This window comes from Dreissena polymorpha, chromosome 4 (genome assembly GCF_020536995.1).
Source record: "Dreissena polymorpha isolate Duluth1 chromosome 4, UMN_Dpol_1.0, whole genome shotgun sequence".
Classification (NCBI taxonomy): domain Eukaryota; kingdom Metazoa; phylum Mollusca; class Bivalvia; order Myida; family Dreissenidae; genus Dreissena; species Dreissena polymorpha.
The window spans coordinates 76716491-76739103 of NC_068358.1; the positions used below are offsets into that span (position 1 = coordinate 76716491).

General features: G+C 35.5%; 1 protein-coding gene across 3 annotated transcripts in view; it reads left to right on the plus strand.

Moving 5' to 3' along the window:
* Positions 1-21645, plus strand: part of LOC127878068 (anoctamin-8-like) — a 39729-nt gene extending 18084 nt beyond the window's left edge. For all 3 annotated transcript variants that reach the window (XM_052424481.1, XM_052424480.1, XM_052424482.1), the window contains exons 4-16: positions 448-592; positions 1043-1159; positions 1764-1891; positions 4361-4522; positions 10085-10373; positions 10949-11004; positions 12469-12543; positions 13672-13822; positions 16661-16791; positions 17368-17565; positions 18408-18539; positions 19100-19210; positions 19728-21645. In XM_052424481.1, coding sequence (XP_052280441.1) covers positions 448-592; positions 1043-1159; positions 1764-1891; positions 4361-4522; positions 10085-10373; positions 10949-11004; positions 12469-12543; positions 13672-13822; positions 16661-16791; positions 17368-17565; positions 18408-18539; positions 19100-19210; positions 19728-20471 — 2439 coding nt within the window. In that variant the 3' untranslated portion in view covers positions 20472-21645. The remainder of the gene's footprint in view (positions 1-447; positions 593-1042; positions 1160-1763; positions 1892-4360; positions 4523-10084; positions 10374-10948; positions 11005-12468; positions 12544-13671; positions 13823-16660; positions 16792-17367; positions 17566-18407; positions 18540-19099; positions 19211-19727) is intronic.
* Positions 21646-22613: the final 968 nt, after the last annotated feature.

Genomic DNA, 22613 nt, shown 5'->3' on the forward strand with positions numbered 1-22613 from the left:
CTATGAAGCTATAGAGCCTGCTGATTTCCCTCTAGGATTGCTATGAAGGTATAGAGCCTGCTGATTTCCCTCTAGGATTGCTATGAAGGTACATTTATAGAGTCTGCTGATTTCTCTCTAGGATTGCTATGAAGCTATAGAGCCTGCTGATTTCTCTCTAGGATTGCTATGAAGGTATAGAGCCTGCTGATTTCCCTCTAGGATTGCTATGAAGCTATAGAGCCTGCTGATTTCCCTCTAGGATTGCTATGAAGGTACATGTATAGAGTCTGCTTATTTCTCTCTAGGATTGCTATGAAGCTATAGAGCCTGCTTATTTCTCTCTAGGATTGCTATGAAGGTATAGAGGCTGCTGATTTCCCTCTAGGATTGCTATGAAGGTATAGAGCCTGCTGATTTCCCTCTAGGATTGCTATGAAGGTATAGAGCCTGCTGATTTCTCTCTAGGATTGCTATGAAGGTATAGAGGATGAGCTCCACTTCCTGAGCAGTGAGGAGAGACAGAGCCTCGTGTACCAGATCCTGCTCAATCTGCGGGCTATACAGGGGGAGCAACTCTGTGGGGTAAATTTCTTGGAGGGACAAGCTATAGGTAGGATATAGTTGTACTATGGTTAGCTTCAATTATTCAAGTTTGTGTGTGCATAATTTACATTTGAATGGCTGATTGATTATGGTTGTCTAGCAACTTTCACTGTAATCAGACACTTTGACCATATTATATTAGCAATTATAAACAAATCAGTTCATTGTGGATTTGGCGGTGAACCATTGAGAGATTTCTTGTATAACTAGCTGAAATAAGTGGTTACAGATTCACCTACCTATTCTGAGTTTTGGAAACTAATGCTACAGAGACATATTTTCCAGACACCAATGAAAGAATTTAGCACAAAGCCCATTGATACATTTTGAACACAGCTCATATTTTCATTTTTATAATGGCAGAGGTGTAATATTTCCTTTCAGAAATAATATTTGGATCAAAGTCAGCCCTGTTTGCCAAAGACTCAAGTTTTCATATGTGTATTTGTCTCTTCAGTGCCACTGCTGCTGTCCAAGCAGGTGATATGTCAGGTGTTCCCACTTCATGACAGGACGGCACTGCTCAAGCTGCGCAAAGGCTGGGTGCAGACCTTCATACGCAGACAACCTATAGGTGAGCTACAGTAACATAAGTTTTAGAAGCTTATTCCAGTCCGGTTCTGAGAAAACTGGGCATTATGCATGAGCGTAAAGTGTCGTCCTAGATTAGCCTGTGCAGTCCGCACAGGCTAATCAGGAATGACACTTTACACCTAAATTGGATTTTTGCTAAGAAGAGACTTCATTTAAACAAAAAAATGTCATAAAAGCGGAAAGTGTCGTCCCTGATTAGCCGGTGCGGACTGCACAGGTTAATCTGGGACAACAATTTACGCACATGCATTATGCCCAGTTTTCTCAGAATACTACTCATTTATAAGGAGTTGCTGGAGGTTCTTTTATACCCCACAGTTTAGGTAAAGATTGGAGTCACTTTGCTTGTCTGGAGTTTGGTTAGTTGGTCACTAGGTTGGATTAGCAGCATAACATGTTGGTAAAGCAAACTACTTCAACATTTATCAAGAGAAAACATAGAAACTTTGTCTAGATGTTTGATTATGCATTACAGCCCTTTTCATCCCCAGTGACATAGCTGTTAAAGTGACTACTGAAATATTATCCTTTGAAAATAGCTGATAAACAATGAAGCTGTTGATACTTGTGTTTCCTCCCAACAGATGACATTTGCCGGTATTTCGGTGTGAAGATTGCTATGTATTTTGCATTCCTTGGGTTCTACACACGCTTGTTGTTGGCCCCAACTGTTCTTGGAGTGGCAGTGTGGTTTCTACAAAGCAGCAGTCAGGTTAGTTGGCAATACGTTACCATGGCGTTCAGGTTTTATGTGCCAAATTTTTCTGTTGCTAAACAAAGCCATGCACCTTTCAATAATTGAACTTTTGCATACAGGTACATGTATTTTATGGTTTGTTATGTGAAACAGGTTATAACAAAATGAAATTTTCTTAATCACAATCACTAATATTTTGCCAGTTTGTTAATTTGGCATATGGCAGAGTAAGCCCTGATGCTGGTTTTAAAAAGGGAATTCCATAATAAGATCATGCATAATAGAAAGAATCGATGATATTATGCCATTGTGGTCCAAAATTAATGCAAGTGCATACACATAATTATGTCTTATTTAAAAACTTGGCTTTTGTTGGTCACCATTACTAAGTAAAGAAAAAGTTTTGTTTTTAGCTCACCTGATTGCTTAGGTGAGCTTTTGTGACCGGTCTTTGTCATTTGTCCGTCCGTCCGTCGTCCGTCCGTCCACATTTGTTTGTAAACACTCTAGAGGCCACATTTATTGTCCGATCTTTATGACAATTGGTCAGAAGATTTTTCCCAATGATATCTCGATCGAGTTCGAAATTGGGTCATGCTGGGTCAAAAACTAGGTCAAAAAAAGAAAAACCTTGTAAACACTGTAGAAGTCACATTTCATGCCCAATTTTCATGTAACTTTGTCAAAATGTTTTCCTTAATGATATGTTGGTTGAGTTCAAAAGTGGTTCCGGTCGGTTGAAAAACATGGCCGCCAGTAGGCGGGGCAGTTTTCCTTTTTTGGCTATAGAGAAACCTTGTAAACACTCTAGAAGTCACAATTTTTGCCCAATCTTCATGAAAGTTGGTCAAAACATTGGTTTTATTAATATCTCGGACGAGTTTGAAAATGGTCCAGATCTGTTAACAAACATGGCCGCCAGTGGGCAGGGCATTTTTCTCTATATGTATATAGTGAAAACATGTGAACACTCTAGAAGTCACATTTTTGGCCCAATTTTCATGAAATTTGGTCAAAATGTTTGCCTTAATGGTATGTTGGTTGAGTTCAAAAGTGGTTTCCGTCCATTTAAAAACATGGCCGCCAGTGGGCGGGGCAGTTTTGCGTATTTGGCTATAGAGAAACCTTGTAAACACTCTAGAAGTCACAAATTTTGCCCAATCATCATGAAAGTTGGTCAAAACATTGGTTTTATTGATATCTCGGACGAGTTTGAAAATGGTCCAGATCGGTGAAAAAACATTGTCGCCAGTGGGCGGGGCATTTTTCTCTATATGTATATAGTGAAAACATGTGAACACTCTAGAAGTCAAATTTTTGGCCCAATTTTCAGGAAATTTGGTCAGAACATTTGTTTCTTTGATACGAGAGTTGAATTTGAAAATGGTTCCGGTCAGTTTAATAACATGGCTGCTGGGGGTGGGGGGCAGTTTACTTATATTTATATAGTAAAAAAAGCTTGTGAACACTCTAAAAGTCACATTATTTGCCCAATCATCATGAAACTTGGTGAAAAGATTGGTTTTATATATATCTCAGATGAGTTCGCAAATGGTCCCGATCGGTAAAAAAACATGGCTGCCAGGGGGTTGGGGCAGTTTTCCTTATGTGACTAGAGAAAAACCTTGTGATCGAACACTTTATAAGTCACATTTTTTGCCTAATCATCGTTGAAACTTAGTCAATACATTAGTTTTATTGATTTCTCAGACAAGTTGGAAAATGGCTCAGATCGGTGAAACACTTTTTAGCTACCTGATAGCTCAGGTGAGGTTTTAGGATTGGTCTTTGTCTGCTGTCCGTCCGTCCACATTTGGTTTGTAAACACTCTAGCATTCACATTTCTCAAGCAATCTTTATCCAAGTTTTTGAAAGATCTCCGTCAAGTTTGATAATCAGCAAAATCACATAATTAATGCCATAATTATTGTCCTTAGATTTTTCAAATTTTCATTATATTATTCAAAATCCTTGTAAACACTCTAGAGGTCACAATTTTATTTCAGATTTTATGAATCTTGGTCATAATATTTACTTTTGTAAACAAATGTTGATGTTTGGTAAGGGTGGTCAACTCAAAAAATAGGTAACCAGGTCACATCTTACAAAAACAAAAACACTCCATACGCCAGAGTTTTGGTTCAATAATGATGAAACTTGACAAGGATGTTTATCTGGACAATATCTAGGTAAAGTTTTACATTTGGTAAAGATTGAATGAAACGACTCCTCTCAGGTGAGCGAACTAGGGCCATCTTGTCCCTCTTGTTTTAAGTACCATATCCCAATGGTATGATCTAAGATGTTTTTATGGAACTTCATTAATATATTGATACTTTTCTTGGAATTGTATGTAGGATAGTTGGTCAATGTCACTATTACAAACATTGGAAAAAATAAATCGAAGCATGGCGTTTGTGTATATCTGTGTATATCGTGGAATATCATAATTTATTTCTTGTTTATTTCTGTGTGAATGTACAGGTTATTGAGGACGTATGCTTTGTTGGCTTCGCCCTGTTCAACGTGATGTGGGCCACGATGTACTGCGAGGCCTGGCGTAGACGTAGCTCTGAGTTGGCGTACCACTGGGGAACATTGGACAAGCGGAGTGAATTACTGCAAGACCCCCGCCCTTTATACACTGTGGGTGGATTGCAAGCCTTGTTCTGGAAAACTTGGGCTTAATGCATGTGTGTAAAGTATTGTCCCAGATTAGTCTGTGCACATGCTCATCAGGGATGACATTTTCGGTTTAATTGAATTTTTCATACAATGAAGTCTTTTATAAACAAAAATCTAGTTAAGGGGGGAAATGTTGTCCCTGATAAGCATTTTCAGATTGCAGAGGCTGATTAGGAGCGACACTTTTCACACATGAATTAAACCCAGGTTATTCAGAACCAAAATCAATTATTGATGTTTTCAGCAATGTTTGAAATCTTGGTTTTCATATTGTTGTATGCCAGCAGTTGGCATCCAATAGATTGTTCCAGGTCAATAGCTTTAGTTTGCTTTGAACAATCTAGATGAAAATTTTGCTTAAGGAGCTAACATGCAAACCAGGCTTTGTATGTGTATGGGGCATGTCAGTTCCTTAGCAAGGTCACTGTTTCTAAAATTAGAAAAATGTTTTTGACTTCATAACTTGAGATTTCATAGACTTATTGCACTGTAATTTTGTGAGTAAGTACCATATATGAAGACATAGATTTGGATCTAATTATGGTCAAGGTGGCTTTTAATAAAAATACACAAACAGCAGACTGATTTCCAGTTAATTACTTAAGTTTGTATTGACCAATCTTAAAGAAACTTTCGATATATTATTAGGTCATGGTCACTGTTTCTATACATAGGACAATGGTTTCAGGCCAATAACTTTTTAGCTCACCTGATTGCTCAGGTGAGCTTTTGTGATCGGTTTTTGTCCGTTGTCTGTCCATCCGTTCACATTTGTTCGTAAACACTCTAGAAGCCACATTTTTTGTCTGATCTTCATGAAACTTGGTAAGAAGCTTTGTCCCAATGATACCTCCTTCGAGTTCGAAACTGGGTCATGCTGGGTCAAAAACTGGGTCACTAGGTCAAAAAAAAAGAAAAACCTTGTAAACGCTGTAGAAGTCACATTTGATGCCCAATCTTCATGTTATTTTGTCAAAATGTTTGTCTTAACGATATGTTGGTTGAGTTCAAAAGTGGTTCCGGTCCTTGAAAAACATGGCCACCAGTGGGCAGGGCAGTTTTCCTTATTTGGCTATAGAGAAACCTTGTAAACACACTAGAGGCCACATTTCTTGTTAGATCTTCATGAACCTTGGTCTGAAGATTGGTCCCAATGATACCTCGGTTGAGTTCGAAACTGGGTCATGCTGGGTAAAAAACTAGGTCAGTAGGTTAAAAAAAAAGGAAAACCTTGTAAACAATGTAGAAGTCACATTTCATGCCAAATCTTCATGTTACTTTGTCAAAATGTTTGTCTTAATGATATGTTGGTTGACAGGGTTCGACATTATTTGTTTTTACAGCAAGACCATCGGACCAGCTTCTCTTAAAATGTACTAGCCCGGTCTCCAAGACCATAAATGACATAGCAAAAAAACACAATTGTGTCATGCAACTGTTTAATCAGGATTTATTAGTAAATAATCAGGGAACACCAGAAAGTTTTTTTGATTCATAGAGTAAACAGTTTTTGCTTTTCTTCATCAAGTTTTAGCCATGGGAACTCAATTTTCCATTTAGGATGAAATTGACGTTTTCGTTTTTCCTAATTTTTAGCTCGACTATTTACATGTATATGAAATATGTATAGTGGAGCTATCCTACTCAGCCCGGCTTCGGCGTTAGCGTTCCAGTTAGCGTAAGCGTGCAAATGTTAAAGTTTGCATACCACCCCAAATATTTCCTATGTCCTTTGACATATTGCTTCTATATTTTGCATACTTCTTTACCAACATGACCCCAATCTATAAACAAGAGCAGACAACTGTATCAAGCATTTTGACAGAATTATTGCCCCTTTTATATTTAGAATATGCATATTATTGATAAATCTATGTTACAGTTTGCGTACCACCTCAAATATTTTCTATGTCCTTTGACATATTGCTTTCATATTTTGCATACTTTTTTACCAACATGATCCCAATCTATAAGCAAGAGCAGACAACTGTATCAAGCATTTTGACAGAATTATGGCCCCTTTTATACTTGATTATACTTGATAATTGTTACTTCTTTATTTATGATCACATTGGATTCATACTTTGACCAAACAACACTTACCTGACATACCACAATGCACTCCACCCAAACCATCCCCCATGCCCCACCCCAAAATCCCCCCCCCCCCCCAAAAAAAAAATTAATTTTTGTTTTTCCTTATTTATGAAAGATCATCTATTAAATGACCACCCACCTACATTATACCCCCCTCCCTCTCCATGATGGCTTACGTTATGCTGTCAAGCACTCGAAAAGTGGAGCGCGCTGTCCTCTGAAGCTCTTGTTACGTTTCCTGTCAGTTTTACCGTTGGATTCTTCTTTATTAATTGATTTGTGGGATGAAAATCCGAACTTGAACAAAGCCATTCTTTAAATTACATTCTCTCGTCTGCTACGCAAAAATGTTTACATTGAAGATACCGATTTTCGATAGAAGTGGTAAAAACATGCTGTAAAGTTTTACATAGAGGAAAATAATAAAAGATTCATGACAACTTGACCAATGGAAAAAAGCAATTTCTGCAGGAAGCCGTTCTTAGCGTCTAAAAATAGCGATGAATCATGTGAATGCTCTGCGTTTATTTATATACGCTAGTTTTGTTCTGATGTAAACATTAGATACAAGAGTAATTTCACTCATTAAGAAAACGTTTTTTTACAGTAGTTAGTTATAGCTCTTTGAATCAGAATAGATTTTTTTATGTACGACCAGTCGGACAAGCTAGCCCGCAGTTTTACTTGCCCGACCACGGATCTTACTAGACAATGTCTGTCGGACGTGCCTAAGTGTCGAACCCTGGTTGAGTTCAAAAGTGGTTCCGGTCCGTTGAAAACATGGCCGCCAATGGGCGTTACAGTTTTCGTTATTTGGCTATAGAAAAACCTTGTAAACACTCTAGAGGCCACATTTCTTGTCCGATCTTCATGAAACTTGGTCAGAAGATATGTCCCAATGATACCTTGATTGAGTTAGATACTTGGTCATGCTGGGTAAAAAACTAGGTCACTAGGTCAAAAAAAAGGAAAAACTTTGTATACACTGTAGAAGTCACATTTCATGCCCAATCTTCATATGACTTTGTGAAAATGGTTGTCTTAATGATATGTTAAGGTCGCCGTGGTGTAATGGATATGGTGTCCGCCTAGCAACCGGGAGGTCACGGGTTCGATCCCCACCGTGGGAGCGTTCTTTAGATCTCCCACAAAGACACCAAGTACTGGTTCTAGGCCCAGGAAACGGAATCGAGAGCATTTATATAAGCCTTAGGCTTTCCATGCAATCGAGATAAAATAAATAGGTTTAAACTAAACTAATGATATGTTTGTTGAGTTCAAGTGGTTCCAGTTTGTTGAAAAACATGGCCGCCAGTGGGCGTTGCAGTTTTCCTTATTTGGCTATAGAGAAACCTTGTAAACACTCTAGAGGCCACATTTCTTGTTCGATCTTCATGAAACTTGGTCAGAAGATTTGTCCCAATGATACCTTGATCGAGTTTGAAACTGGGTCATGCGGGGTCAAAAACTAGGTCACTAGGCCAAAAAAAAGAAAAACCTTGTAAACTCTATAGAAGTCACATTTCATGTCCAATCGTTATGTAACTTTGTGAAAATGGTTTTCTTAATGATATGTTGGTTTAGTTCAAAAGTGGTTCAGGTCCGTTGAAAAACATGGCCACCAGTGGGCGGGGCAGTTTTCCTTATTTGGCTTTAGAGAAACCTTGTGAACACTCTAGAAGTCACAATGATATTTGGTGAGAACATTTGTTTTCTAGATAAGAGAGTTGAGTTTGAAAATGGAAACTTGGTGAAAAAATTGGTTTTATTTATGCCGCAGATGAGTTTGAAAATGGTCCCAATCGGTCTAGAAACATGGCCGCCAGGGTGGGTGGGGCAGTTTTCCTTATGTGACTATAGAGAAACCTTGTGAACACTCTAGAAGTCACATTTTTATGCCCCGGAAGGAGGGCATATAGTGATGGCACTGTCCATCTGCCTGTCTGTCTGTCTGTCCGTCACACTTTTGCGGTTAGGTTTCAAAAAATGCTCATAACTTCTATGTCATATTTGGTATGCATGTGTATATGAACAAGGCCTTTCCATACGCACAATTTTGACCCTTTTGACCTTGACCTTGAACTTAGGGTTTGCGTTTAGGTTTCGAAATCTGCATTTAGGTTTCGACAAAGCATTTTTCGGGGACATATGTCTAACAATGGAGACAGATCTTGTTTGCCTAATCATCGTTAAACTCAGTCAAGACATTGGTTTTATTGACATCTCGGACAAGTTGGAAAATGGCTCAGATCGGTGAAAACAACACACTTTTTAGCTGACCTGATTGATCAGGTGAGGTTTTAGGATCTGTCTGTTTCCGTCGTCCGTCCTTTCACATTTAGTTTGTAAACACTCTAGCATTCACATTTCTCAAGCATTCTTTATCAAAGTTGCTGAGAAGCTATATGGCCACAAGATTTCAGTCAAGTTTGATAATGAGCAAAATCGCATAATAAATGCCGGAATTATTGCCCTTATATTGTCAAAATTTTCATGATATTATACAAAATCATTATAAACACTCTAGAGGTCACAATTTTGTTTCAGATTTTATGAATCTTGGTCATAATATTTATTTTTGTAAGGAAAGTTTGATGTTTGGTCATGAGGGGTCAAAATATAGGTCACCAGGTCAAATCTTACAAAAACCTCGTAAACACTCCATACGCCAGAGTGTTGGTTTAATAATGATGAAACTTGACCAGGATGTTTGTCTGGACAATATCTAAGTCAAGTTTGACATTTGGTAATGTGGGGACAAATCTAGGTCATGGGGTCTAATCTTACAAAAACCTTGTAAACAGACTAGAGGCCATAGTTTTGGTCCAAAAATAATGATACTTGACCAGGATGTTTTTCTTGATGATATCTAGGCCAAGTTTGACATTGGGTCATGTGGGGTCAAAACTTGGTCACGAGGTCCAAATCTTACAAAAACCTTGTAAACACATGTAGAATTAGCATTAGTAATGTTTGCATGCAAAAAACACATGCATATGGACAGTACTCAATCAGAATTAATCATATGTTCTCACTGCAAAAGTAAACAGCAGAGAACCAATCTCATATGCTCTAGAGTACTGAATTTTGAACTAAGCAATGAATAAGGCCTTGTAAAAAAAGGTAAGCGAACTAGGGCCATCTTTGCCCCCTTGTTAAGTTTAATGAAGATATTGGTCTGAAGTGTTATGTGTTTGTAGCTTACATGTATACCTAGCTAGGAATTGCACAGTTATTTAAATTATCTCTGAAACTATGAAAATCTCCTTTAATTAAATTGTCATGTTTTCTGTATCTGGCATGCAAATGAGATTATAATTTGGATAATTATCAGGTTATATGTCTCAGCAAACATTCCAAGTCAAGACTTACACAAATTGAGAATACTGGTATGTGGGATTATCTTAGTTTCATGCCTACATGCAGGGTTACCTAGTAACCAGTCCGGTGACAGGTCGACAAGAGCCCTACTACCCGGCCTGGATGCGGCAGGTGTTCTTCTACTTTGTCAGCGTCCCGGTGATTTCACTGTGCCTTCTAGTTGTCTTCTGTGTCATGTTGGTGATCTTCGAGCTTCAGGAATGGGTGAACTCCCTTGTCAAGTCGCAAATTGCACCCTCGTTCTGCACTACACTGCCAAAGATTCTGCTGGCCATATGCATAGGAATTCTGGATGACATCTACAGAAAGATTGCCACCTGGCTCAATGATAAAGGTATTTAGAAATATACATATATAAATGCATATTAAAATCTGGCTCAATGTTTAAGGTAGTGAGAAATCTGGTTCAATCATAAAGGTACTGAGAAATCTTGTGCAATGATAAAGATAGAAATCTTTTTCAACGATGAAGATATTGAACAATCTGGCTCAATGATGAAGATATTGAATAATCTGGCTCAATGATAAAGATATTGAACAATCTGGCTCAATGATAAAAATACTGAATAATCTGGCTCAATGATAAAGATACTGAACAATCTGGCTCAATTATAAAGATATTGAACAATCTGGCCCAATGATAAAGATATTGAACAATCTGGCTAAATGATAGATATCGAACAATCTGGCTAAATGATATAGATATCGAACAATCTGGCTCAATGATAAAGATATTGAACAATCTGGCTTAATGATGAAGGTACTTAGAAATTTTGATCTATGATTATTTATTGAAGTATCGGGCTCAATGATAAAGGTACTTAGAAATCTGTTTCAATTATAAAGAATACTTATATATTTATATATATGTGAACATGCATCATGGTAACAGAAGACATTTTGTTACAGAGAATTACAGACTTGAAGAGAAGTATGATAACAATCTTATCATCAAACTGGTCTTGGTGAGTTCATAGTGATAGGGATACATGTTTGCAATAATTGCCATGTACTATATGATGTATTATACTGAATAATAGAATTAAAATCAGCATAATCTACAATATTAACACATAATCAGTTTATGCCAATATGTATATAGATATAGACGCAATTTTATTGTCATAATTGGGAAGAGTTTTACAATTTATTTACAGATTAAAGTAAATATCTTATTGAATTTATTCACATGGCTTTACTATATGCAGTTGTTCAAATCTATCTTGTGCACGAATTGCTAAAGGATGAACTCAATCACCTAAAGTCCATGGTTGTTGTTGTCAACATTTCACTTAAGGATGAACTCAATCACCTCAAGTCCATGGTTGTTGTTGTCAACATTTCACTTAAGCAACTCTGAAACCATTTGGCAGATTTAACCAAATCAGAAATGTGGTCCTTCAGAATTATTCAAAACATTTGAAAATCTTTAAAAATTGCTTGCACAACTAAAAATAAACAACAAATCTTCTTGCCCAAAATAATTTTACCCTTTTTAAATTTCATAATACTTTCACTTAAAGGCTCCTCCATCAAATGTAATATAACTTATTTTGCATTCTCCAAAAACTAAGGCTTCCTGAATGGAAGGCATTTTACCTTACTACGCTAAATTGAAAATCTTAAAACAACTTAAACCTATAGCAAGATTTCAAAACAATTTCAGGCAAATGTTCCCAAGATGAGCCTCCTCTGTATCACGCTTTCACTATCAACCATTCACATTGGTATGATTTTTAATGTAAAAGAAAGGAAGAGACCTATAGATTTTTTCCTTAACATATCAAATGTCAATGTCACAGGGGCTTGTAACATTTGTTTCTGCACAATATCTGGATTATTCTTTAACCTGTGGTCATCCAATTTGCTATTGGTGTTATTTGTGAAGAAATGGAGATGCATTTTGATTTTGAGGTCACAAACAGTGTCCAAAGTGGAGAAATCCTTGACCTACAATCATGCAAACTGGTAGTCATTACTTCCTACTGTATTGGTTTTTAGGTCTCTAGTTCAAAGGTCAATGTCACAGGAGCTTTTATATCAAAATGTGTTTCCCAATGATATTTATACAACACATTGACCTTCAATCATCGCAATCGGTTTGTTGATAACAGGAGCACTTGACACATTCCAAAGTGGTATGCTGCTTACTCATGAGGAAAGAAGGACCCATTTGACTTTGAGTTGAAAAGGTCACAGTTCAGATTCATATGGGACAACCTAAAAAAAATTCCGCATATTGTATAGAGATTATAGGCTCATATAAATTAATATCCTTGATATCTTGACAAAGGATGAACTCGTTCTAGTTTGGAATTCAGTGATCAAAAGTCTATTTCAAAGGGACATACAGTTAACAAAATTTCTTAGATAGTTGACTTTGGGGGAACACATGTTTTGCATGTTTTACAAAAAAACTCTTGTTTCAGTTCCAGTTTGTGAACTCATTTTTGTCCCTGTTCTACATTGCCTTTTATCTACAAGACATGGACAGACTAAGGGAGGTGAGTATTCTAGAAACCTCATTTGGGCGTATGGTTAGCAAGTATTACATTTTCATGCTCCCCACCCATAAATCTTGTCGTCCATTTGTACATACCAAAGCTTGTGTTTTAAACTTTTCTTTAATTACTTGGCTTTTCTTTCTCAAACATTCACAGTTGTTACACAGTTGTGTAGATGTTCATGAAGTAAGGGATTTTGGCTGCAACAAGGTTTGACGTTTGAGTGATGGCCCTTTATCTGTTATTCCACTACTGATTTTATAGTTCCAAAATAGAGTTCAACATCCATTACCGCTCGGATGATTTTACTTACACTGTCACAGCTAAATGTCTAGATGATCTCATCGAGGGAATTTGAATGACACCAGTTTTGGCCCTTTGTTTATTTGTCCTGTGGAGAATATAATATTATAGTTCTTTTGTCATTATTTCCAAATGTGCGTCATGGGGGCATCAAGGTCTGAGCACATTTCTTGTTGAACTTAGTTGATTTTTTAAATGCATTTTTTGTTAATTTTGGTAAATAGTGGTAAAGGTTATTAGTTGTTTGTCTTAATTAAAGGATTAAAACATATTTTGACAGAAAACAAATTTGAAAAGTAGATCTTGATAACTTTATGATGTTTAGTAGGATTTAATACTAATATTTGTGTACAAACATCTTTTGACGAAATGAGGTGAGATCTGTAAAATATAATCCCTGTGAGAAAAGGAATTGTTTATTTAACTCTTTCTCTGTTATCCCTCGCCATAGGGATATTGTTTTGGAAATTTGGTATGAGTATATATATTGATAAGAGAATGATGCACGCCAAATGGCATTATACACCATCTGTTAATAATGGAGTTATGGCCCTTTATATCTTGAAAAAATGCACTGATGTGTCGGGAGCCATATCTTGGAAGTGCTTTGGCGGTTTTTATTGAAACTTGGTATGAGTATATATATATCGATAAGAGGATGTAATAACTGTCCACAATTGTTCTCCATTATTTAGCTGAGTGTCAAATACAAGAGATTTTCTGTCCAGAAGCATATTGGCGGGGGATATCAATTCAACGAATTTGCTTGTTTCTATTTGCATTCCTGTTTCTCTTCAAATTAAACATTATTTGTATGGTTCCCAGCAACTTGCTACCTTGCTGATAACACGTCAAGTGATAGGGAACCTGCGAGAGGCCTTGTTACCCTACATCCTGTGGAAGATGAAACTGATGAGGGTCGGCTATAACATCACTGGGCACATGTCACCCAACACGCTTGAGAAGGAAATCAATGGTATGTATTGTATATAATTTGACGTTCTAGACTTTGGAACATGTGAGGTTGGTCATAGTATAAAGATATTTAAACATGAGAACAGTATGACCAACAGGCATGAGGTTTATTGGAGTAACTCTTTAGGCTGAATGTTTGCTCAGATTGTCAGTCAGTGTGCAAAAGTTTTTGGGGCAAAATACTTTCACATTTCTCAGACAAATAAATTGAAATTTCAAATATGTGTGTTATTTGAAATATGAAGGGGAGATGGGCAAAGCCCTTTTCATGCACAGCAATCCACACATTCATGAGTTATGTGCCCTTGTAGTAAGTAAGGGACATTTCAGAAGTATAATTAAGTATAAGTTTGTGGAGCTGTCTACTTCCAAGATTCTTAAGTAATAATATGAGTGGTGATCTTAGAAATCTAAGCATGATGCATGTGCGTAAAGTGTGATGCCAGATTAGCCTGTGCAGTCTGCACAGGCTAATCAGGGACGGCACTTTCAGCCTTAACTGGATTTTCATGTAGCAAAGCCTTCCTTTAAACGAAAAATACCATAAAAGCGGAAAGTGTGGTCCATAAGTAGCCTGTGCGGACTGCACAGGCTAATCTGAGATGACACTTTACGCACATGCATTAAGCCCAGTTTTCTCCGAACGCGGCTCATATTGAAAATTAAATATGTCATCAGGATTGGAAAAATATTTATCAAGCAACTTGTCCTGCAGGACTACCAGCTGAAAAATTCAGGTAACTTTTTATTATTCCATGGTCACCCTTACTCCCATGTTTTTCACTGTCACTCCCATCTCCAAAATAATTGCAATCATCAACCTGTTTTGACTTTTCACTGGAAAAGAAATGCTGACAATACAAATATTTACCTCACACATACACAAATCTACTGATTATTGTTCCATTATTATGGTCAATACATTGTATAGTATTAAAGACACATGTTCACAGTTTTTCAAGATTTTCAAAAGAATTGTCATAGATTAAAAAAAGAATATCAACATTATGTTAAAACAAGAAAAATTACACTCCTGACGAAGAAGAAAAATCTTTAAACTAGTTTTTTTTATTTATGGATAAAGATAATTTGAAATAGTTAATATAAAAAAGTCTGTACACCAGATCATTGGAAAATATATGTAGATTGAATTTAAGCATTATAATTTGATGATAAATGATGCTATATGCTTATTGAGTCAATTGTTATTTTCATAAAGTTGTTACATCACGAATATTTTATAAATACTATTAATCATTATAAACATTATTATTGAACTTTGGTCAAACTGTCTTTATATTTAATGCTTTTTTCCAAATATTTATTGTATGTGTATATTTATTTGTATAATAAATAATCATATTTATTTGTATAATAAATAATCTATTGTGTTGGTAGAGTCCAACCATCTTCTTAATAAAAATATTTTCTTGTTGAGCTGTGGATTCTGATTGGCTACTTCTATTTCAAGATTTGCATACTATAAATATCCTTTGGCTACTTCTATTTCAAGATTTGCACACTATAAATATCCTTAAAACAATGTAATGGAGATTAATTTCTTTTGAAAAATACTCTTAAATAAACTATTTTGTGGCACTTAGGAACACTATATGAACAAAACTTTAAAGAGGGAAATATTTGATTAGAAGATATTGAGTTGTGATGAATTGGGATATTGACCTGTTTTTTATATAAAGCAAAACGATGTTGACTGTGTCAAAAAAAAATTATGTTACGACTGCATTATGTGGGAACATTCTATTAGGTGATTTCATGTGATCTTTTTAACCACAAATCATAAAGAACTTTTGACTCATCAAGAAACTACCAATACTAATGACCTCTGTGGCACAGTGGTAGCACAATAGCTTTTGCTTCCAGAGGTTTGAATCCCTAGAAAGGCAATATATTTATTGTCCCCTACCGGTTTTACCGGAGGGGACTTATGGTTTTCGCTCTGTGTGTCCATCACATTATTGTCACCTGTCTGTCAGTCTGTCTGTCAGTCTGTCACACTTTTCTGGATCCTGCGATAACTTTGAAAGTTCTTCATATTTTTTCATGAAACTTGAAACATGGATAGATGGCAATATGGACATAATGCACGTCATTTCATTTTCTTCCTTCGTCAAAAATTGTGGTTGCTATGGCAACAAATATAATTTAAAAAAAAATAATTCTGACAATGGTGGAGCCGGTAGGGGACATATATTGCTTGGCAATAGTCTTGTGCTACTTTTTTCTTGCTATAATAATTAGGTTTAACTATGGAAAAGATTGTTTGTTATAAATCATATTTCATGATATAAAAAAAATTGAATTAAACAAGTTTCTTAAATCAGTGACAGTCTTATAATGTGGCTGTCAGTCAAGCACCTGCATGTGACAAAAATCAAGAAATTGACTACTGAGTATATGATTGTGCAAGTATTTTTGATATGTGCCACATATTTTTCAGTCATTTGCTTCTGTTAACAGTTGTGAGGGGGGTAGAAGACTAGATTGTGAACAAAAATAAGTGTATTATTTATTGAAAACAAATCTATAAGTATTGATTCTTACATTTTGATGATAAAATAACAATCATTATTTATATTTAAGAACCACCTACAGTACTAGGGTTATGCACTACTATAGCTGAGTGGGCACCAGAATGAACAAGTACCTTCATGTGTCTTGCATGATATTATTTTATCAATCTGTTAAGATAACTTTTTTAAATTAACCTAAATATATGACGCTTAGCTTAGTTGTATATGAAAAGTAAAACTATTGCATTTTATTTTAAATGCAAGATTCGATATAAAATATTATAAGCTTTATTGTTGGATCATAGATATGACAGGGAGCAATTCATCAGAAAAGCAACAGAAGGATGAGAGTGATATTTCCAATACCAAGCGTGAGGATGAAAAGACATCTGAACTCGTTCTTACGCAAGCTGAAATCGAAAGCACCATGAAAAAGGTTTTCCTCGTATTTACTTACCATTATATGTGGTATAAGCAAATTGCATATTGTAAAGATTTCCATCTTAGTTAATTGTTTAAACCCTTGGCATATATTCTGTAATATACCTTTGGAAAAGAAGTTGATGACAGCTCAGTTTCATTTCTGGCAAACGATGAAATAACACATGACATTAAAATGCCATTTCAGTAAAGTCTTAAAGTATACCTTCAAATGACTGGATGATATAAACAATACCAAAAATGAACAGTTTTGTTTTATTTGTTGCATTGCTATGCAGACTTTGACAAGAAGCCTGTGTGAGCGTTGCTCTGGGAAATCTAGGCTTAATGTTTATTTGTTAAGTGTCTCCCAGATTAGCAGTCCACACTGGTTAATTAAGGACAACAGTTTTAGCACTAGCTGGATTTTCCCTTAGAAGACTTTCTTTGAACAAACAATACCTTAATAGAAGAAAGTGTTGTCCTTGATTAGCTTGTGCAAACTGCATTTCCTCAGAGCAAATCCTCTTATTCCTGTGCATGTTGTTGTAAGTTTCAAGTAAGGTTTGTAGCGCCTTGTCTTTTTCAACAGTATGAGAACACATTTGATGACTACCTGGAGCTGTTTATCCAGTATGGCTATGTGATCCTGTTTTCATCTGCCTTCCCCCTGGCAGCCCTGTGTGCCTTGCTCAACAATGTGATAGAGATACGCAGTGACGCCTTCAAACTGTGCATCAACCATCAGAGGCCCTTTGGCAGGAGGGTACAGGACATTGGCATCTGGCAGGTAGAGTTTTTTACATAGTGTTTATGTTTTATATCATGATATCATGAAGTTAAGTGTCCTTACATTTTTATTGGATTAGAACCACTGTCATATTTAATTGCATTGGAACTATTGTACTATGTTCATAAGATTGGAACTATATGGTTGTTATGTTTATTGTGCAATTATCATAAGATTGGATCTATTGTGTACTATGTTCATAAGATTGGCACTATTGTGATATGTTCATAAGGTTCGAACTATTGTACTTTTTTCATAAGATTGGAACTTTTGTATAATGTTCATAAGATTGGAACTTGTGTACTACATTTATAAGATTGAAACTTGTGTATATGTTCATAAGATTGGCACTATTGTGATGTGTTCATAAGGTTCGAACTATTGTACTTTTTTCATAAGATTGGAACTATTGTATAATGTTCATAAGATTGGAACTTGTGTACTACATTTATAAGATTGAAACTTGTGTATATGTTCATAAGATTGGCACTATTGTGATGTGTTCATAAGGTTGAAACTATTGTACTTTGTTCATAAGATTTGAACTATTGTATAATGTTCCTAAGACTGAAACTTTTGTACTATATTCATAAGATTGGAACTTGTGCACTATGTTTATAAGATTAAAACTATTGTAATATGTTCATAAGATTGGAACTTTATGTCATATTTTTGTCAGATTTTAAATAATGACATGTTTTTGACATATTTGGAAATATAATGTTTATAGTTTTACTTGTGTTAATATTTGATACCTTTTGCTTGTTATGTTTGTGCTTATGGCTATATATTGAATTACATATTGCCCTTTAGAGTAATTAAATGTGCACCCTTTATCATAGGATGCCTTGGTAGTGATGGGAGTGATAGCGGTCCTTGTGAACAGTGCCCTGATTGGTGTGTCTGGTCAGATGGACCGCATGGCTCCCGGACTTGACACCTCCGCCACCATCATTGTGATCATTGTACTGGAGGTGGGAACCAGTGGTTGAAGATGTGTTTCTATAATCTTAGGAGTACAGTAATGGTCTTTTGTCAGTTTGCCTCCCTATCTCAAACATTAAATTGAAATCAAAGCATTTTCACGATTTGAGATTTTAAGTTAACTTTATGGATAAATCCTTTGAACCTTATGTGCTGCTGTTTAATAAATCAGATTTTAAAGATATTTGTCACTGTAGCAATACTTTATTTCTAGTTATATATTCTTTGTAGAAAATATTTTTGTAAACGTGCAAAATCTTGAAAGCAATTTCTTGCTAATGATTTTATTTTCCATATGATGAATTAATCCTTAATAAAAATTTGTCATGTTTGAAATAACATGTTTCTGAGACAAAAATTTACAATTTTGAATCCTATGTATAAATTTTAGCACTGAACATAATACACTTTAGTCTTAAGCATAAAAAATTTACTTATGAAACACGAGGCTGAATTGTAAAAAGCATTCTCATTGGTTCAAATTTTAAGTTTAAACAATAGTGTATAATGTTTCGAAGAGACTTAACCAGTATTCTCCCTCTTCCACCAGCATGTGATCCTGGTGTTAAAGATGTGTGTTACGTACGCCATTCCCAGTCAGCCCCAGTCCATCAAGCAGGAGATGGCACGCCTGGAGTTTCAGAGGAGACAGGCTCTGAAGGTAGGCAGTTGCTGACACCATGACTGTGGTCATCATATGTTTCTTATTAACTAAGCACATGTTGCACTTTTCCTGCCATTTTTATACAATACATATTCAGTGGACTTCTGTGCATGCATGTGTTTTTGAAAGACACATTATATCACAACAATAAACTGTTTAATTTCTTTGTAAATTCTGTAACATTCAGGATATTAACATACTTTTGTAACTTTCCTTGTGTCGCAAAAATTGTGCATATTTCTTAATGTCCTTTTTTTGTTAAAATTTTAAAAAATTGATCCCACATTAACAAAGCATTAATTAACTAAAAAACGGGTTGCCTTTTCAGATGAAAATAGTAGAAAACTGAATAGTTTAACTTTCATTTTTCCAAAATTTTTAACCTATACATTGCTCATTGAAATCTGTTATTAACTAGCATAAATATTTGACTTCTGGAACCCTCTTCAGACAGAGTCTGATACAAGTGGTATAACACAACTACCAATATTTTGTACTTTGTTTTTTTCCACAGAAAGTTGACAATCATGTCAAGTTTCCACCAGCAACCACTGATACAGATCTTGCATCTGCAGTTAACCTTAGTCAGATGATTGATCCATTGAAGTTCACAAAGCCCCGGATTCCTGCACGTCAGCATGAATCTGCCTTGTACAAACTGGGCACAAATATTAACAATGAACCAAATGATTATGAATCCAAGGATAACACTGCTAGCAATACAGTTGAGGACAGTGAAGTATTAAATTATTCCATGCCAGATAGGTGTAATGATGATAGTTCATGTTTAACAAAAACCCATGTTGTTAGGACAACAAGTTTTGATTATTCAATACAATGTTTGGATCAAGATCAGGTTAACTTATCATCTGGTCCCCAATCAAGTTCCAGCTGTTTGAAACATTCTGTATCCGTCACCTCAGGTGCTAGTAGCAAAGAAAAGCCTAGATACAAAGTTCAATTTAGGGAGCCTGCTGATGTGATACAAAGTGAGTCTGGACAAAACTGTGGAAAGGAATCTGAAAATATAAATGATTTAGAGTTTTCTGAACGCCCCTCGTGCTCTATGAGTGCCAGTCATTCTAGTACAGACCAGATATCACCCAGCAGTTCACCTACCAACCAGGCACTGTGGGTTGGTCACAAATTAACGGAGCAAGAAGCTCGACTGGCCACACGGCAGCGGATACTGCAGAGTGCACGGCACAGACACGAGGGTTGTTCATTCAGTGCCAAGAAACCGGGTAGCCCAGTGTAATGTATGGAGATAGGCAATTGAAGTTCAATTTTGTTTTCTATTTATTTTTCAATCTTTTATATAGTGTGCATCATTGTAAGTTGAAAGGAAGTGTACTATATTTGGCACGCCATTTGTGCTTAATTTGTAATATTGATGTAATAATGTTTTAAGAAAGCTACATGTTAATTGTCTTTAGAAATTACATGGTGATTGAATCTGTATTAAGCTTGAAATGACAATGGTGACCTTGATTTTGTTAATTTGTTATGCTTTTGTTAATTTTTACATGCAATATGTATGGTGTTTTTGTTAATGGTTTTATTGCACTGACATTTATTTACATTGTACAAAATGACTGTTGGTGACTGAACTTTAATTCCTTATATTTGATTTTTACGTTGAATTTCTTGTATTGATAAGCTGCAATTATATAAAATCACAACACAGTTCAATTACCGGTACTTCTACTCACATAGATATTAATATGATTTGTTATCCAATTTTTGGTGCATTCTATAAGTATTTTATTTATGATGGGTATATGTAGCTAACAATTGTTCAATGATTTTAGTATCATATTTAAATTGTATTTTTGTCCATAGACAGATATTTGAGTGTGGTCATTTTCATTTTTTAAGGAAATAACTGGCATTATGACTTACAATAAGCAAACACAGTTTTCTCCCATATGTTGGTAATGACACATTCCCATGATCCCCCTGTTTTGCTTTGAATTTCCATAATAAATTTGGTCCAATCATATAAATAGTATTATGATTTTTTTCTGATGATCTTCATGATGTATTTGTTAGTTTGTCAGATGGTCTTTACGTTATGTTAATTAACATGACTGCCAAAATTAATTCTTTCATTGCCTCTTAACCTTTATATGCAAAGCTGGTGCCATTTTTACTAGCTACTTGATTTATCAGGGTCTTGAAAATAAATCTTCAAATGTTAATGTATGTATACCGTTTTATATATTCGTGTATTATTTGGTTTTATGTTTCGTATTGCCATATCGCATTTGTTGTTGTTTTGTGTTTACTTCCATTTTGGAATTTGTATATATATTTGTTAGTGGTAAAGCCATGTCTTGTATGTGCCATTCATTTGCCCAAATGTTTTTTGTCTTGTTCTTTTTTAAACTTAATGTGGCATAACGTATTCTAAATAAATAAATAAAGATTAACATCTATTTGTTTGAAATGTATGTAGATATTGCATTTAGATTTCCAATCTCTTATATAAGATGGTCTTGGGCTGGTTTGTTAAGCATCCACAGTTTGAGTATATTTTTTTTCAATGAAAAATCTCAGCTTAAAGAAAACTGGATATTGTTACGATGTTGCTGCGTTAAAGTTTGTATTCCTGTCTGATATAGTTCATCATATTCGAATGTTTTGACCAATCTTCATGAAAAGTTACACAAATGTTTCTTGATGTGTTCACTACCAAACATGTACATATGGGTACTTTTCACTGCACAAAATGTCTGCCGAATTTAATAGTTAAGCACCTATATAGGTCACGAGAGCACCTCATGCTTATGGTGAGCTTTTGTGATCACGTTCTGTCAGACATTTGTCGGCGTATGTCAAAAATTACGCTGTGAATACTCAGGAGGCTATATTTCTTGCCCAATATTAATGGACTATGGTCATTTCATTTGTCTCATAGATATCTCACTTCCATGAGTTCGAAACTGGGTCACGTAGGGTCAATACATGTGTCATTAAGTTAAATTAAAGAAAAAGCTTGTAAACACTAAATAGAGGCCACATGTATTGCATGATCTACCTAAAAATTGGATCTGAAAGTTTGCCCCAATAATATATCGACCGAGTTTGAAAATGGGTCAGTTGGGGACAAAAACAAGGTTAAATTTAAGAATAACATGAAATAACTAGATGCCACAATTTTGCCCAACCATCATGAGCATTGCTCAAAAGGTTTGTTTAAATATCTTGGCCCAGTAATGAAATAGTTATTGAATCGTCACAAAACCAGTCAAAACTGCAGTTTCTTCGGGTCTCATGTGAGCGACCTATGGCTTTGTGTCCTCTTGTTTTCTTATCCTTTGGTTAGATATGTAAATAACTTTGTACTCTTAATCTTAATAACCTGTAGCCGTTGCCAGACACAATGATTAAAACGCGT